General features: G+C 37.1%; 1 protein-coding gene across 3 annotated transcripts in view; it reads left to right on the plus strand.

Annotated features, from left to right (window-relative positions):
* The window catches only part of LOC131167121 (D-lactate dehydrogenase [cytochrome], mitochondrial), a 147,778-nt gene that overhangs the window by 71,584 nt on the left and 57,516 nt on the right, over positions 1–18,678 (plus strand). For all 3 annotated transcript variants that reach the window (XM_058125947.1, XM_058125961.1, XM_058125954.1), the window contains exon 11: positions 9,862–9,936. In XM_058125947.1, the coding sequence (XP_057981930.1) occupies positions 9,862–9,936 (75 nt within the window). The remainder of the gene's footprint in view (positions 1–9,861; positions 9,937–18,678) is intronic.

Consider the following 18,678-nt stretch of genomic DNA (forward strand, 5'->3'; position numbering starts at 1 on the left):
TAAATGATTAGTTATTCGGATGCCGATTACGCGGGTTGTAAGATTGATAGAAAAAGTACAAGTGGGACTTGTCACTTTCTAAGACGGTCTCTTGTCTCTTGGTTCTCCAAGAAACAAAATTCCGTAGCTTTATCAACCGCTGAAGCTGAGTATGTGGCAACAGGAAGTTGCTGTGTACAAACACTCTATATGAAACAACAATTAAAAGACTTTAATTTAGAGTACTCAGCCATACCAACTAAGTGTGATAATACAAGTGCAATAAACATTTCCAAAAATCCGATATCACGCTCAAGAACTAAGCATATTGATATAAAACATCATTTTTTAAGAGATCACATACAAAAAGAAGACATACTACCTGAATTGATAAATACAAATGATCAATGGGCGGATATTTTCGCAAAACCCCTTCCCGAAGAGAGATTTATATCAATAAGAAGAGAACTTGGTTTATTACATAGTAGGGAAGTTGTTTAGGAAGAGTTCATGTTAAGTGAAAAGAGAATATTTAGAAGATTGAGAGGGTCAGGCGACTGAGCTTGGAAGCTTAGTCAATCGAGCAGTGTAAAATGGAGGGTCAAGCGCCTGAGCCTTCTGACCTCAGGTGACTGATGTGGTGTTGCTTGTTGAAAATTGACTTTTATAAAATGTTAGGCGGTTGAGCCCGAATCCTCAGGCGCCTGAACTGACAGATCCTATATATTTTAAGCGCGAAAAACCCTAAACGTTTCAGATCCTAGGCTAGTGACCTCTGTTCCATCACTCACCCGAGCCTCCTACTCTTGATCTCCTTTGATTCTTAGCTAAAAATCCTTCAAATCAAAGCCTCATAATCACTCTCCTACAACTTTTCCCACGTTTTCTAGGGTTTCACTGGGCTGGTTCGGTTGATTCCTTAAAATCAAGATGCCTCGCACCAAAACTACGTTAAACCGTGGTGCTTCTTCAGGGAGAGATGATGGTAACATTGAACAATGGCTCGTAGCTCCTCCATCGAAGCATCGATACCGAACTCATCTTCGTTCTACGAAACCAATCTTCGGTAAAATTCTTGATACCTCCTTTTTTTGTTTAGAATTTCCCGACATTCTGCCAATGTTTCAAGAAATTGCCTAGAAAAATTGTCGTTTATCAATCGAAAGGCCCGTATCCAAACTTAGTGAAAATATTTTATGCAAATATGATACACGTGGAAAACGTACTTACCACTGAGGATAGGGGAAAGAGGATAGTCTTAACTCCACAAACTTTGGCTCCGATTTTGCATATTAGCTCGGGAGAATTTGAATGTCCGACTCTTACTGAAACTTGGATTATGGAGCAAGGTTTCACTCCCGAGGATATTCTGCCGCTGATAATGGTAGAGGAATCGGTATACTTTGGACATCCTCCAATGTATGAGCAGCTGAACCTTCAAGCTCAAATCCTCCAGAAAATAATCACAAACAATATCCTACCCCAAGCTGGCTTATATGATCACATATCCTATGTTGATTGTTTTGTGTTATGGTGTTTGCTGAAAGGGAAGAAACTTGATCTATCTAGCTTAATTTTGAAAGGGACGTGGGCTAAATTAGAAGCTTGTCGAGTCATTTTTTCGTATAGTGGTACTCTAAACCTCCTCTTTGCACATCTTAGTGTCATTACTCCTACCGAGCTGTTCATCAAACGAACTCAGTACGATCTTTTTAATTCTACAACCTTGAAGAAAATGGGATATGAAAAGCATGAGCAGAGTTGGTTTTTGAAAGGAGGAAGACCACAAAAGCCAGTAGCTGTACCTCCACCTCCAGATCAGCAACAAGGACCTCCATCTGATACTCCTTCTTGGTTTGTACCCTTCCACCATGAGTTCACTACATTCAGCAGAGACATGCGTTCAGGACTTCAGTCACTTCAGGAGAACGTATCCTCACTCCACACTACTTGCTCCTTACTTGATCAGCGCCTTACTCGCATAGAATAGTATAGGGCTAGTTCTTCTTGGAGTGTTGATCCCATGGATACCAGCTCTGCCCCTCGTAGTGATGATTCATCTGATGATTCATCTGAAGAAGGAAGTGGAGAGGGTACTAAAGAAGATGCTACAGCTGATGATGTAGCTGATGATGATATTGCTTCCGATGACGATTGATCTCTTTTTCATTGTGTGTTGTATTGCAGTAATATCTATGTATTGGCTTTGCACTTTTGTTGCTTTGTTTGTTTTTCCGTTTGGCTTGTAACTCCCTATGGTCCTGACTTTTTGTACTCTTGATGCACTACATGGTTATGCTTATTGTTATGTTCTATTCTAAGACTCCTTGTGACTATGCTACTTATTTTTGATTGATGTCAAAGGGGGAGAGATATCTTGGAGAGCAAAAATGAGAGCATGGAAAAGCATGGAAACAAGGAGAACCCATAATTTTGAACATATGACATAGCATGGGGGAGAAAGCTCAAAAGAGGATATAAGAAAAATAAGCATATGCAACTTAAGATAAGCTATAATGCCAACTATATGAGATAATACTGTAAATAATGAATTGAGATATGATCCTAATACTAGTATGTTGAAATGAGCTATAATGCACTAATACTTGATTATGACATATTGATTTTTGGACTTATAATTGAAATTATCATTTTTATACATATTGTTAAAAGTATGCTTATTGTAAGGGGGAACCTTATCAAGGTTCTCTCATCTTTGCTCCTTATTTGTCAACATCAAAAAGGGGGAAATTGTTGGCCTAACATGGCTTGATGATAACAAATAAAGAATAATTTAACAAGTTATGGTTTAAGTGATGATATTTCAGGAAACCTAGCATGACAAGTTCAAAAGGTTCAAGAATTAAAGGTTCAAGATCACAAGTACTATACTTCATCAACAAGGTGATCAATATTAAAGCTTGAGAGGTCCAAGATGATCAAGGCATATGGAAGCTTAAAGCTCAAGACAAAGAGGACTCAAAGCAAAGATATACATGAAGACTTCAAGATAAAAGAGTTTTAAAATCTTTAGGAAGCCTTATGTAAGTACTTCATTTGAATATCAAGTTGAATACTTTGAAGCTCATTAGGGTTTATTATGGACTTAGAGACCTTATTTTGAAAACTTCGGAAAATACTTTTTAAAAGTATCAAAGCAAGATGGCTAAAGGTTTTGAAAACAAACTTAAAAAACAGCATTTTTATTTGTTTAGGCGATTGACCCGTGTTTGGTTAGGCGACTGACAAATTTACTAAGTTAAATTTGAACAAGTAGTGAAGGATCAGGTGACTGACCCTTGGCACCTCAGGTGACTGATCCTATTTTTGACCTGAAGAATACATTGTGTTCAAAGGTCAGGCGACTGACCCTCGTAACGGGTAGTTTTTAAACAGCTTTTAAAATTCAAATTTTGATTTGCTTGTGCCCCAAACTTTGTATAAACTTGGGAAACACTCCAAGTAACTTGGGCAACACGAATTTATACCTTTTTGAGCCTATAAATACATGGTTTCTCAAATCAAATTAGACACCAAGAATTGAAAATCTGTTTTCAAGCTATATTGCTCATACTCTCTCAAAGCCCTCTTGCACTTATAAAGTTGCTAAGATTTTCTGATATATTTTGAGTCTTTTATCCCTGATTTGAGAGCAAATCTTCTGAGTTCTGATTCGAAGCAAAGGAAGAATTCCAGTGACATATTCTTTGAGCTTCAAATTCATTATTCTTTGATATTTACTTTGAAGTATTAGCTGTGCTTTATCTTGTACTAGCCAACTCTATTTGAGAGTACTTCTTGTACACAAGAATTCTTCCTTGTTTCTTTGTTTTCTTGACGGTTCAGGGTTATTGGATTATTGTACCAAGCGTGGGGTACAGCTTGGAGACACGACTCCACCCTAATTGAAGGAGGGATTGTAACCGTTTGCTTCGCCCATAAAGAAGCGTTATAGTGGAATCCTTAGGTGGTCTTGCCTAAGGGGAGGACATAGGCTGGTATAAGTTGAACCTTGTGAAAGTTCGGTCTCACTCTCTACCCTTACTCTTTAATTTTTATGCATATATAAATTATAAATTGCGTGGTTGTGTATCTAAGTGCAGGAAGCTGAAATATTGAGATTGAGAAACTTTTAATTAAAGGGAGTACGTTGATTGATCTTTTGCGGAAACCTTAAAGGGAGTACGTTGATTAATCGCTTGCGGAAACCTTGGTTAAAAGGAAGTGCATAAAATTCATAAATATAGGGCTTTTATCAAACTCTACTTTGAGTTGTTCAAACAATAAATCGTGGAAGTGCTATTGCAGCTCATACATTGGTTAAGTAACTTGTGATTGGTAAATGGATTGATTGGGTATTGATTGACATTGTTAAAAGTATTACATTAGAAATCATTGGCTTGTGTTGATATTAATTAAATCAATTCATTGATTAAGTGTGGATTGTGACTGGCTTAATTAAGCATTGAAAATCAAATCATTTTTGTGTGATTGCTAAATATACAATAAAGTGGGAATTTGTAAAAAGAGTTAAAAGAAATTAAAAAAAAAAAAACCTAATTCACCCCCCCTCTTGGGACTACACCTTAGTTTTTAGCAGCTTTTCTCCTAGAAACGACTCAATCTCATGCTCCACGCTCCGTCATGGAGGCAAATTGTGAGGTAGCTTCTTTGGAATTACAACTTTGTACTTATCCAACACTGCTTGGATGGTTGTAGTTACCTACTCTTGGCCTACTTCATCTACTGCTAGCGTGGCCTACTTAATTCTTTTTTGTGTTGCATGGCAAAAAGGAACTTCTCATTGTCACCTTTCTTTGCAATGGTTTGTGCCATGCATAGGTGGTCTCCCATCAGACAAAGGGAACCAACAAATGACATCAAGATGGCCTTAGTCTCACTTAGGAATTCCATTCCAAGAATGATTTGGAAGTCATTCAACGACCTAACTGTGAAATTTGTATGTCCTGCCCACTGGCCATGCTTCATAGTGACTTGCTTGGCTACTCCCAGAGTAGGTTGAGCTGCAGAGTTAATCGTTTTCATGTGTCCTGAATCCTTCTTCGAGGATAAGTTAAGTCTCTCCGATTCAACCGGTGAAACAAAGTTATGGGCAGCCCTAGTATCAAGAATAGCATGGGTGCTCTTCCAATTCATCCTTAAGTCAACAAACATAAATTTTTTCTCGTGTGTAACTTTTGGGTCTTTCGTTTGCCTCTCTAATGTGTTCAATAACCACATTGCTCCCATCCTTGGGGTATCCTCCTCGTCCTCATTACTCTTCGGTGCCTCCTTCGTGATTGAAGCTTGTAAGGCATTGAGCGATGACTTGTGCAGGCACTTAACAACTCGATGAGGGCCTCAACATAAGAAGTAAGCCATCTTATGCTGACCATTGGGTGTGTTGAATGATTGAGACAACGAAAATTCTTTTAAACTTTACGTGTTGTTGTTGACTCCCCCACTTTTAGGTTTTCCCTTGAAAGACTTTCTGCTGTTTCCACCCATGCCTCTCTTTTTGGACATTGCGGAATTCTCTCCAACGTTGTCGTTTTGCGGCAGCTTGTGCAGTAGACAAGTCTTGAACTCTTTGTCTATGAAGTTTTGTCCTTGCCCATAGTTTCAACCCTTCTAGAAAATAGAATAACTTATCTTTCTCCACATGTCACGGACATCCAACATCAAAGTAGAAAACTGTTTCACGTATTTCCTGATTGACCAATTGTGCTTGAGATCTCTTTGCTTTTGTCTAACATTATACTCAATATTTTTAGGGAAAAAATGGCCCTCTCTTTAAGTTTGCCCAACAATCAATGACAAGACGTCCATCTCAGTCTTATCATACTTTGTATGCACCACAATTTAGCTTCACCATGTACATGGTGGCAATATTTACTTTCACTTGTTTTTAGTCCATCCTCATTGTGCGAAAGTATTGATTTGTATCAAACATGATGTTCTCGAACTTCTTGGCATAATAGGCACCCCCAAATCTTTTGGGCTCTAGCACCTTGGTTCTACTAAAATCTAGAGTGTGAGAGTTTCCTATGGTAAGAACAGTCAAGTTCACCTTCGCAGTTAGATCAACCATTTGAGCTTACAGTGTCTCTACTGTGTGGTGGAGGTCCTTTGACATTTCTACCATGGAACTTTGTTGATGCTTTTGTGTTGGTTATCTTAGCATGTGCTAGCGCTTCATTTATTTCGGTTTTGGCGGCATGGTCTCTCACCAATGCTTTAACACAAGGACAAAAATACCCTTAATGTAATAAACCTATTCTAGTATTTACATGATGGTAACACATCCCACGTACTAGAGACAAGCGGTCAGAGGCAAGCATAATGCCCTGTACAAGCTTGGCTTGTTGATCTTGAGGATGTGCGTGTTTTAGGTATGATTTGACCCACTTGATGATTGGAAGTGAAGGAACTTTGGGTGTAATTACTAAAGTTACTGTGCGTCTTCAAAAAAATTCCAGTGTATAGTAGTTCTTTGACATTTTCTTTGTTTTGTGGCCTTTTTTTGTCATTGAATTTTACTCTAGCTTGCTATCTTTGGGTCTATTTCTCGTTGTTGTTGTTTTTTTTTTCAAAGTAAAAATCTTGATAGTAGGTGCTAAGGCTTGGCATATACATTATACACCCACCATCTGACAGCTTAAGATTTTGGGTAAAGTGGTAATCTAACATGGTATCAAATCAACGATTGTTGGAGGACTTGGGTTCTAGACTTCTAGTCTTGTACCTTGCATTTATTGTTTGGTTCTTAAAAACTATCATATTCTTTGTGATGGGTGTCATTTATGGTATTTATCTCTCCTTGTGCAATTGGGTTGCACATGTGGTCTAGTGTTGAGGCTTGATGCACATTTTTGGCCAACAACCTAACAACTTAAGCTTTTAAGTTGAGTCATAGTTGGACAATAGTATATCACATAATTATCATTGATCACATTCCCATTTTGATTGTATAATGTGCTTAATATTTTATTTTTGTCGCGTGCAGTCTTGTTGATGCTACAACATTGAGTTTGCAGTTGATGCTGCTTGATTTTCGGGTTTATATTTGTCAGCATTGAGGCAACACATTGCTATAATACAGGCTAAAAACTGGGAAGACGAGGGAACCCAAAAGAAGAAGGAAGATGAACGTTGGAAAGAGTTATCTATGATATTTGGAACCACATGAAGGACTTTTAGAATAGGCTACAAGATCTTTGTTCTGATAGCATTTTTGTCCACTGTTGCATGGATCATGTTAAAATTGATTTTTATTTTTTTTATTTTATTGGGTGATGACCCTAGATTTAGGCTTAGTGCTTTACTTTCAAAGTGAAGGGTTTTTTATTTAAAAAGCTGCAGAGTCGCCTTCTATTTTTTTTTTATAAATAATTTTTTAAAGGGAAGAAGTGTTGTTTTAATTTGATAACAAAATGATTTGGAGAAAAGAAAGTGAACACTTCATCTTTGTCGGAGGTAAAGGAAAAAAAATTACTCGCTAACCATAATTTCAAAGTTCAAGGACTAGGTTATGAGACAGAAGGTGTTAGGCATCCATCTTTCCCAAAATTATCTCACATTATTAAGTTGCATAATGCAATAATTAAGAGAAAGGTCTTAGATTAACTCTTAACCTAAAATCTTAAGTTGTTAGATTGTGCAGTTGCAAGCCTCTACACCTGCAATCTAGTTTCATTTGTAGAGTTAAATGAAAGATAAATAATACCCATTTTGGGGGATATGATAATTTTAGCAAATTGATGGTAGAGTGATAGACAACTGACAGGAATAAAATTGAAGCATCTTGGCAACATGGGCTTTGATACCATGTTTAGCTACCATTTTATCTAAAAATTTAAGTTAGGTAATTAGGTTGTGGGCCAACAATGTATATCAAATCTAGAAGGGGTAATGTTGGAGTTTTGGAATGATCAAACTTGGACTAGGCTTTAAATCCTAAGTGGTGCCTACTTATCCTTGTTGAATAAAGGTTTAAAGGACACACCATCTATGTTTTTTGAAATGCTTCTATTAAAATTACCCTTTATTTAGCCCTTATTTATGGAAGATAGAGAATGTTTTTGACAAATCCTACTATAAAGGGGACAAGGGAAAATGAAGTTCAAGTGATCACCTTTTGGTGTCATGCTAGAATCTCTCTTGACGTAGGCTTGAGTTGCTAGACTTGAGAGAAGCACTTTGATTCAAAAAGGGATGATCGAACTTTGACTTGACTTTAAACCCTAAGTTGCCTTCTTATCCTTGTTGAATAACTTGAATAAAGGATCAAAATGCATGTAGAATATTCATTTTATGAAATGATTTTGTTATAATTGCACCCTTTATTGAGCCCATATGTAAGGAAGATAGAGTTTTATAATATAGAATGGTATTCTTTAAGTTTTTGATATATCCTATAACTAAAGGAGGAAAGGAAATGGGAAAGTGAAAAAGTGATCACCTTTTGGTGACATGCTGGAACCTCTTTGGACCAATGTTCTACTTTAGACAAGTCTCTTGGGAGGCCTTTGAGAAACGGAAGTGTCCTTGGTGGAGGAGATGGGGTTTTGGTTAAAAGGGTTCCACCATGGGGGTTGTGGGAAGACTTGGTTTTGTTGGACTTATCTTTTCTAAGACTAAGGGTGGAGACTGAGGAACTTTGTTAGGCAACCCTTTTTACATGATTGGGAACATAGGGAGAGTAGAATTTACTCTGGTTGTCCATTGAAGTAGTTGAAGCCTTTGCTTCTTAGAGAGGGATAAAAGAAAGTCTCTTCTTGAGTCTGTAGTCATGCAAACCATAATTTCTTGCAAGCTAAAGGCTGATTCTTTATAATAATTTGTAAGCTTCTTGTAATAAGATCAAGTCGTAAAAACCCTAGCAACAATAAATCACAACCCTTGAAATTAATCTGTTCATGCAAAATTAATAAATTAAAATGACCCATATAACCTTAAATATCCTAAAATATCTAGGATGCTGCATTAATGTGAATGGTAACTATGCTACACTAGCATCAACAATGACATGAATGCGAATTTTTCCAGATTTATCTTGCCTTGTTTTTTGAGGTAGGATTATCTAGGTAGCAAGCAACCCAAGATCAGTTGGGCCGACTAGATGCCATAGTTCGGGCTCATGATTTTTATAGAACCTTGGGCCTAAATGGAAGTGTTAGCTCATCACTTTATATACAAGCTTAAGCTGTTAGGTTCTGGCCCAACAATATATATCAAGCCTTAACATTCCTTTCACGAGTGTAGCTTGCCTGCAAGCGTTGAAGTAAACAAACAGACAGTCATTAACACTTACTTTAGGGAGTAAGTAATTTTTAATGAACAATCGTGGGAATGGGGTTATGATATTATGTTTAGTCAGCACTTCACCTAGAGACAAGCTATTAGGGGTTGGGTGCGTTATTTATTTGAGTTTTATATTTATGTTAATTGTTATACTTGTATGTTCATTCTCTCACCTAATGCAGTTGCTTCTGCCTAATGTTTGTGCAAATCTTGTTTACTGTAGATAAAAATTATCATAATTACCAGAAATATTTGGTGCTTTAAATATTAAGGGGAATTGTGAATAGGGGGAAAACATTAATGATTTAGGGTAAAATATTGGGTTCTTTAGATTCATCATATTTTGTGTTTCAACATGTAAATTTTCATTGTCATGCGCATATTAAAGAATTCTCTCGAGAACAGGAATTGTTTCCTACAACTGGTATTTTTTGTTATGTATTTATTCCTTTTATTTTTTCTCCTTGTCATGGAGGTAAATTTCTTTCTATAAACTCTCATTCAGTTTTAACTTGGAATTGTTGTTATATTATGCTCTAGATTAAGGCAACGCATGGATTGAATATGATAATATTATAGGTAGCAATGTGTAACTTCCCTTCAATTAAGGATGCGGCAGATGTTGCTATTGCCACCATGTTATCTGGCATACAGGTAGGTATTCAGTTACTAATATTGTTTTCTCTTCTGGTTTCTTGTCTTTTATTTTAGTTGGAGATTGACTTTCATTCTCATCTTTTAAGCACTCTAAATTTCCAATTCCTCTATTTTAGAGTTTGTAAAGGATGTCCTTATGCCTAGTTTGACGTATGCTTCCTGTTGTAAGAATAATCCTAAATTAAGAGAAAAAAATAGTTATGTTGCTAATTCTTTTTTGGTGTTCTATTACATTTAAGTACAATCAAGGTGAATGATGTGTACGATCATAGAGTAGCCAACTTTGCTCTTATTTTTATGCCCTTCTTAACCTTGTTATATATGCTAAACCATGCTGTAGTATGTCATGATTTGTTTCTTGAAATAGAACTTGCCCTAAGTTAAAATTGCCATAAGAGATTAAATGTCATGGCCAAATGGGGCAGCAAGTCTCATGGCATAGCAGTAGAAAATGTGGAATTGTGGTTCAAAAATAAGTTTGAATTCAACCTTACATTGGACAATGAACTGCTCCCGGTGTCTCCCATCTGTGAGTCCACGAGCATGGCGACTTCCTCTCCACCCCCCTCCCCCCAAATCTCATTAGAATCTTATTGTCGACCACCAAAATATCGTCATCCTACTGAAATTGAACTCCGTAGCCTCTTAAACACCAATGTTCTTCATTCACCCACCTTTAACCAACAAAATTCCACCTTCATTCATCATAAGGTTCTCATACACGCTAATGAACTTCGTACACCTTTGGATAGTATCAATGCCTTCTAGTTATGCCTTGCCTAGCACTTGTACCACCCTTTTTCGCCTTTTTCTTTCTTCATTTCTTACTTAGTTAGAACCCTAGTTGTCTTTCTCATTCTTGCAACAGGGCTGGGAGGCTACGCGATGTTCAAAATTGAAAGGAAGGTAGTCTTTGCCAATTGGATTGCTCAATGTATTGCATCATGGAATTTGAAAGGGAACATGTTTCTTTTGTAGAGTGGAGAAAGAGGAGCTTGTGTGGGCTCTAAGGTTGACGGGGGTAATCTGTGAAGCTAGTGATGGGACCAGTGGAGGTTGACACGACTTACCTTTAGAAAAATAGGAAACAAACTTGGCCTCAAGGGGGTAGATATTTTTGTTTGGGAAGGACAACAAAGAAAAAACCGAAGATGTGTGAATTCCAAAAGGAGTCTAGAGGGTGGAGCTATTGGAACTTTTGTCAACCATGGACAAACCCTTCAAAACCATCAATGGCAGCTGGAGACGTTTGATTGTGCTCATTGATCATTAGACTAGAGGAGAAGTGTGAGAGGAGAAGTATGTTTAAGACTTTTTCTGAATATCTTCTTCAGTGACGTAACCAGAGGAGCTCTAGCGACGAGGATGGAATTAGGAAAGGTAACTTTATGCAATCATAGGGAATGGGGAGGATTCTTTACTACTAGGAATCCCAATCCTATGCGAGAAGATGGCGAGGAAGCGAGGAAAAATTTTAAATTTTCTGGAAGGTCTTTTGGAGGACCGAAAGGACTGGATAAGGCCGAGCCAGCCACTCAGTAAGCTGATTTAGGCTTGTCTTTCTAGCATTTCGTTATAATTATTCTGTTTTTATTAAAATTTTAGTGGGCATTGCTGGCAAGATTAAGAGTTTTGTGAGAGATTTTTTGTGATACGGTGTGGGGGTTTAGTGGCACCACTTAGTAAGTTGGGAAAAGGCTGTAGGTTTAAGATGGAGGGAGGGCTAGGTCTAGGTAAGTTGGTATCCAAAAACATCACTCTTTAAGCTAAATGGTTATGGCACTTCTCTCTGGAAGAATCTTACCTTTGGCATAGAGTGATAAGAAGTAAGTTCGTGTTGAATGAAAATGGGTCATGTTAAAGCTTGATATGCATTGTTGGCCCACAATCCTATAGCTTAAGCTTTTAAGTAGAGCGATAATCTAACATGGTATCAAAGCTGGTCTTGGGTTCTAGTCTCGTTGTCTGCCTTCAATTTTGTGGTGTTTGAATGATTATCTCTCCACCTGCTATCGAGGCACGTTAGGGGGAGTGTTAAAGCTTGATATGCATTGTTGGCCCACAACCTAACAGCTTAAGCTTTTAGGTAAAGTAGTAATTAAACATGTGGGATACCAATATTAATTTAGGATGTTCTTTGGTGAGTTTGTGGAAGTCCATTTCTCAGATTAATCCTTTTTTGACCACTTACACTAAACTTGAGTTGGGGAGGGGTTCACATATCTGTTTGTGGAAAGACCTTTGGTTGGGGACACTTCCTTTTCCACTTTTTTCCCTTGTCTCTTTCGTTTGAGTTCTGAGCAAAATAGAGCCATATATATGTGTGTGTGTGTGTGTGTGTGTGTGTTAATATATATTTTTTTCATGGGGATCTGAGCGGTCCTTTGGTTTCTCGGAATCACCATTTTAGGAGACCTCTTAACAATAGGGAGATGGTGGAATTGTCTTCTTTGTTATCTTTATTGAATGAGAGTAACCTATCTTCGGGGAGGGATATTCTCTCTTGATCTTTGGACCAGCCTGGAGTGTATTCTTGCAAATCTGTTTTTGAATTGTTGATCTGTACTAATTCTTCATTTCTGCTGTATCCTATTATTTGGAGGACTAAGGCTTCCCCAAAAATTAAGGCTTTCACTTGGTTGGTTGTGCGTAATAAAATAAACTAATAACTTGCTGCAAATCAGGAGACCTTTGAAGGCTCTCTCTCCTAGTGTGTATTTGCCTTGTTACAAGAACTTTGAGACAGCTTCTGATAATTACTTTTGCACTGTGAATTCACTTGGAGGATTTGGAATAAGCTTTTTGGTAGTATGGGAGAGAGCTAGGCATGTCCTTCTTCAGTGGAAGACTTGTCAGTCATTTCTTTTGCAGGCTTTGAAAGAAGGAAGCGTAGGGCAGCTTTATGGAAGTGGCATATTTGCAGTTTTGTGGGGGATATGGCTGGAGCATAATGCGTGGATATTCTCTGGAAAGAAATTAAATTTGGTGCTGGTTTGGGATAAAATTCAGTATTTGGCCAAAGAGATTCGGAGGGATATTTTCTAGGAGTTACAATGCGATTGGAGGAATATGCTGGCTTGTTGATATTTTCTCTTTTTTTCGTTTTAGGTTTTTTTTTCCCCTGGTTTGTTCTGGATCTTTCTCGGGAGATGTCTCATTCTCCTTCTTGTAAATTCCTTTCCTATTAATTAAATTTTATTTTGCTATAAAAAAAAAAAAAAAAAAATGATAATATTGTCATCCAACATTACATACTCCAATAATTGAAAAGTGGTGATAGTAGCCTATTGCTGTTGGTGGAGTGGTTCAAACCTAACCTGACTCCTCTTTTACAATAATTAGCTTTATTAGACAGTTAAATGGTTCTCTTAGAAGAAGGTGTTAGTAGAAGAATTCAGTGAACTAATGGGTTTTGAACAACTTCTTTTGAGTGAATATATGAGTTGGAGGCAGAAATCTATGATGAATTGGGTTAAGGATGGGCATTGTAAAACGAGATTGTTTCATAAGGTGGTGAATAGCAGGAGAAAAGAAACTTTTGAAAAGAGTTAAGATGACGATAGGGGTTTGGTTACTAAGGATCCTGACAACATTGGGGGAATGATTACAGATTTCTATAGGAACTTATAGTCAAGAGGAAGATGTAGGAAGGGTTATGATTGAAGGGTTGGATTGGTGCCTTATTTTGAATGACAAAGTAGAGTGGCTAGAGAGGCCTTTTGAGGGGGAGGAGATTAGAGGTGCTGTCTTTGAGATGGATAGAGGGAGATCCTGGGTCAGATGTTTTGTGATGGCTTATATTCAGGATTGTTGGGATTTTGGAAGGATGACTTTGTCAGAGTCTTTCATTAGTTATTTGATGATGAAGTGATAGGTGGAAGCTTTTATGTTTTTCACAGTGGTGCCTGAAAAATTGCTACTAGAATTAAGACTTTAGACCAACTGGTTTGGTGACAATTGTTTATAACATTTTGGCTAAAGTTTTATCTAAGAGATCAGAAACTGTCTTGGTGGATATTATTTATAATCAGAGTGCTGCGATAGACAGATATTAGATGCTGCATTGGTAGTAAATGAGGTGGTTGAGGATGCAGTAGCCGGCAAGAAGGAAGAAGATGGGGCTTGATTTTGAAATCGGATTTGAAAAAGCCTATGACTGTTAGTTTTCTTAGATAGAGTTATGGACAAAAAAAGGGTTTAGGAGGGAGATGGAGGAAGTGGATTCGTGGATGTCTTCTCTGTGATTTTCAGACTTAGTGAGTGGGGAGGGAGTCTTGGTTTCGAGCTTGTAGGGGTCTTTGGCTGGGTGATCCCTTATCCCCTTTCCTTTTCATTGCTGTGGCTGATTCTTTTATTTTTTTTGGTAGAATGATCAATAAAGGGTTTGTTGGAAGGGATTAAGGTTGGTTATGAGAATTTTCCCATTTCATAGCTATGATTTTATTCTCCTTTTTCCGGAGGATAGGAGTAGTTTCACTAATGTGCTGACCATTTTACTGCTTTTGAGAAGGTTTCGGGGTTAAAAAAAAGGGATTTCTGAGTGGTACTGTGGGTACAACTGTACAGGCATTGATCCGAGTTCTTTCTCTAGATAGCAGGGTATGGGGTTCTAAGTTGGTCTATTAGCTAGTTAGGTGTCCCTTTAGGGGGCAATCCTACTGTTGATTCTTTTTGAGACCCAATTTTTGAGAGAACTGCCAGGAAGCTGTATGGGTGGAAAGGAGCTTTTTATTTTTATTTTTATTTTTTTCACTTTAGGGGTTTTTTTTACTCTTAGCCATGCTTGTCTTTCTTTGATCCTTGGGGTTATTTGTCCCTTTTTAGAATCCTAGTGAGAGTTGCTCGGATATATTAGAGAAGTTAATGAGAGATTTTTTGTGGTCAAGGACTGGGGAACAGGATGTAGATCATCATGTTGGGTGGACCATTGTGAATAGGTCTAAAAGGGAGGGAGGTTCAGTTCTAGGTAATTCGGTGTCAAAAAATATTTCTTTGGTGGGGAAGTGGTTATGGTGTTTCTCTTTGGCATAAGGTAATTCGCAGTAAATTTGGACTTCTACAAAATGGGTGGGATGCTAATGTAGGAACTAGCATTGCATACTTGATTCCTTGGAAGCTTTTGTCTCAGATGTCTTGTTCTTTCTTTCCTAATGTTCGTTTTAAAGTGGATAATGCAGAGAGAATTTATTTTTGGGAGGACTTGGAGAGCTAAAATTTTCTCAAATCAAGGACTTTTCTTGGACCGTGATCCTTGAGAAAATCAATACTAATGACTTGCTTCAGAAGTGAAGACCTAACAAGGCGCTACCACCTGGTGTCTGTCCTTTGCTTTATGATGGGGAAACTTGCTCTCACTTGTTCATTCATCACCCTTCATGCAGGTCCTTTGGAATAATTTGTTTGGGATTTTTGGTGAAAATTGGGTGTTAGGGGAAAGTTTCTGCTTTATTATGTTTAAGGGCATTGAAAAGAGCAAATAGAGGAAAGCTTTGTGGCACTGTATTGTTCTCGCTATCATTCAGTGTATTTGGTTGGAAACAAATGTTAGAACCTTTAAAGAGGTAAGCACTTCCATTAGCATGCTTTGGAGTATAGTGGTGTTCCTTGCCCCTTTGGTGTTTGGAAAATAGAACTTTTAACACTAATTTTGTTCTTTAAAAATTTTTTCAAGCTTTTAGACTTGGAACAAAATCTATAAACTACATTCATCATATTTACTATAAAAGTAGTAAATAAACTCAAATTAATCTATACTAGATAGAAAAAAGCATGGGTGGTTACTAGTGTTTTACACTTTTTTCCATTTGTCGAACTGGTATTCAAATCTTGTATCGAAATTCAGTTTCAGGAATCCCGAATTGAATTGAATTGAACTGTAGGATTCGGTACAAATTTCCAAAATCGATTCCAAGTGATCTGCATATATTGATATATGAACAACAAGCAAAATAGTAAATACATTTATATTTTGACAATAAAAAATGCATTTATATTTTGACAATAAAAATAATCATGTTTCATTTGTATGCTTTAACTAAAAAATAAAAAGTTAGGGAATTAGTCAAGAAAAATCAATAAAAAAATGAACTTTATTTTTTTAGGGAAGGAATTGAGAAAAAATAACAAAAACTGAACTTTTTGGTGTTGATCAACAATTAAAAAAATCATATTTCATGTGTATTATTCCCTTATTAAAATGAAAAATATTAATTTTAAAAATTGATAATAATTGAACAGCGAAACATGAGGAGAGAGAGAGATGAAAATTTGGAAATTATTATTATTATTATTATTATTATTATTATTATTATTGCAAATGGTAAGATGAATATATTAGCAGTGGGAAATCAAATGAATACAACCACAACACCAGGCCACAGGCCTAACAACTCCTACAAAACAAAGATCAGACACCAACCAGCAGAACAACTCCTACAAAACAAAGAAGAGACTCCAACTAGCAGAACTGCCCTAACAAAAACAAAAACCAGAAACAGAACCCTTTTTACAAACTTCCAAATGTAAGCTTTGCATCTTGAAGAAATTTGGGAAATGTATTTTAGAAGAGCCTTAGCTTCATGGTTATTAGGGGTTTACAAAATTTACGGAAAACTGGACCGAAACCGGAAAATTTGATGATTCGGTTTGGGTTTTTGATCATGGTTCTTAGTTTCAGTTTTGCAATTTTTTTAAGTACCGAAAACTGATGTATTTATGTATTGTTTAAATAAACATTATGCAGTTTTATTAATTATTTTTTTATTTTAAATTCTAAAATCATTGAAAAATATTATTTGTTTCCCAGCGTTAATTTTACTGGAGCCAGCCATTGGATCAGGCTGGGGTGGGGGGATTGAAATATTTATCGAAGTGGAGAGGGCTATTCCCTTCTTCTAGATTGATGTGTGACAAATGAGTGGAATCCACTTTCAAAAGGCAATGCATCAATTCGCTACTCCCCTCCATTTGTCCCATGATGGTTGCATGAAAAGCTGGTAACCCCTCCCCACCTTATAAAATTCACCTTGCAGTGCTCACTCAGTTATCTGAAGTTGCATAATCTTTGGCTAAGCATGTGGGTTTGTGACTTGCACAGCTGCAAGGAACACGGGCGTAAATAGTCTCTCAATTTACACTAGAAGCCCTGTGTGATGCAGGGGTTGCCATCAAGGATTGCAACCATTGGAATGATTAGAAGAAATTGAAGAGAGGATGGAAGGGGAAGGTAGGAGGGAGAAAATACAAGGGGGAACTCATGTTCACTTCTCAAATTCAAATTCAACAATAACTGCCTACAACATGGCTTTCACACACTATTTTTAAGATAGTCTCTTTACATAAAATTACACATTAACCCCTAAAAATAATTACATTACAAACATACCCATGGATTACTCAAATATCACAAGCAGCCCCCAAATGCACATAATCCTAATTTAAGCACACAATTATCTACTAACTAAACGCAACAATCCCTTGTCCGAATTCTTCTTAATTACTCTCCAACATGGATCCTCCCAAGGTCTTGCTTCTTGTCATGTATCAACTCTTCCCCAATTAGAAAAAATTCGGCCTTGAATTTTGAAATGTTTGAAGATTAGAAAAGAAAAGCAAACTTGGATTCTTCAAGAGCTAGCACTTGAGTGATACAAGAAACCACGATCCTTTGGCAGCATCATAGACTTGAATTGAGAGTTGGCATCAATAAACACATCGGGAATGACAAACTCAGCAATAGGAATGCCTGAAAGACTTTGGATTCCTTCAAACACATTCATTGCCTTGCATGTAGTGTCCTCGAGTTGAGTAACTTTGACTTAATCACTAATCTCAAATTCTTTGTCTGGGTAGTTGGTAGAGCAGGCTTCAAAATGATTTTCGTCCCATTATGATGAATACATGTGTGTTTTCTTGTCCTTTAGCCACCCAAATCATCTAACCAAGGAGAACCAAGGAGTGCATGGCAATATTCATGGGTATGATATCACACCAAAAAGCATTATCAAAATACTCACCCATTAAAAATAGGAACCAAACATTTTTTATAAACATGTAAGGTGGTGTTATCAATCCAAAGATATATAATAAGGCTTTGGGTGTGGTTCTAGATGAAGTTGCATTTGTGTGACTCCATTTGTAGAAACCATATTCATAGGCATCATCCTGCAGTGATCATTTTGGAAACATTTCCCTCACGCTTGAGAAAGGTGTGTATAAGCTTGACTTGTGCCCAAGGTATGATAAATGACATCCTTTTCCAATAATTTGTTCACCAAGGTTCTGGATTTATACTTATCTGCACTGCAACTATATATCACCAAAAGTTCTTAACACATTTGCCCACAATACTCAATTTAGTCTTGCAAAACTATAAACTTGGCTCCTAATTTTCGAGAACTATCTTCAATTCACCTGAGATCTTAAGTGTCATGCTGAAATGAAACAAATTAACCTTGAAAATTCAAAAAATGCAGCAATATAACCTGATTTCCAATGCTAGCAGCGACAATTTCATCAAAATACCTTCTTGCAGGTCAAATATCATGGAGAAAGCCCAAAATCTTGTGGCTGGGACAATTTCTCGTGAGACAAGAAATTGCAGAAGACATTGGGAGACTTCCTAACATGCGTTGCTCGCGCATGGACCACTGGCAAGGGTCCTTTGGCGATGATTTTTCAGGAGAAGGTAGATCAGGAGGTGGGGAATACAGTGGTCGTGCTGGTGTGATGAAAAATGTA

This window comes from Malania oleifera, chromosome 1, assembly GCF_029873635.1.
Source record: "Malania oleifera isolate guangnan ecotype guangnan chromosome 1, ASM2987363v1, whole genome shotgun sequence".
Taxonomy (NCBI): domain Eukaryota; kingdom Viridiplantae; phylum Streptophyta; class Magnoliopsida; order Santalales; family Ximeniaceae; genus Malania; species Malania oleifera.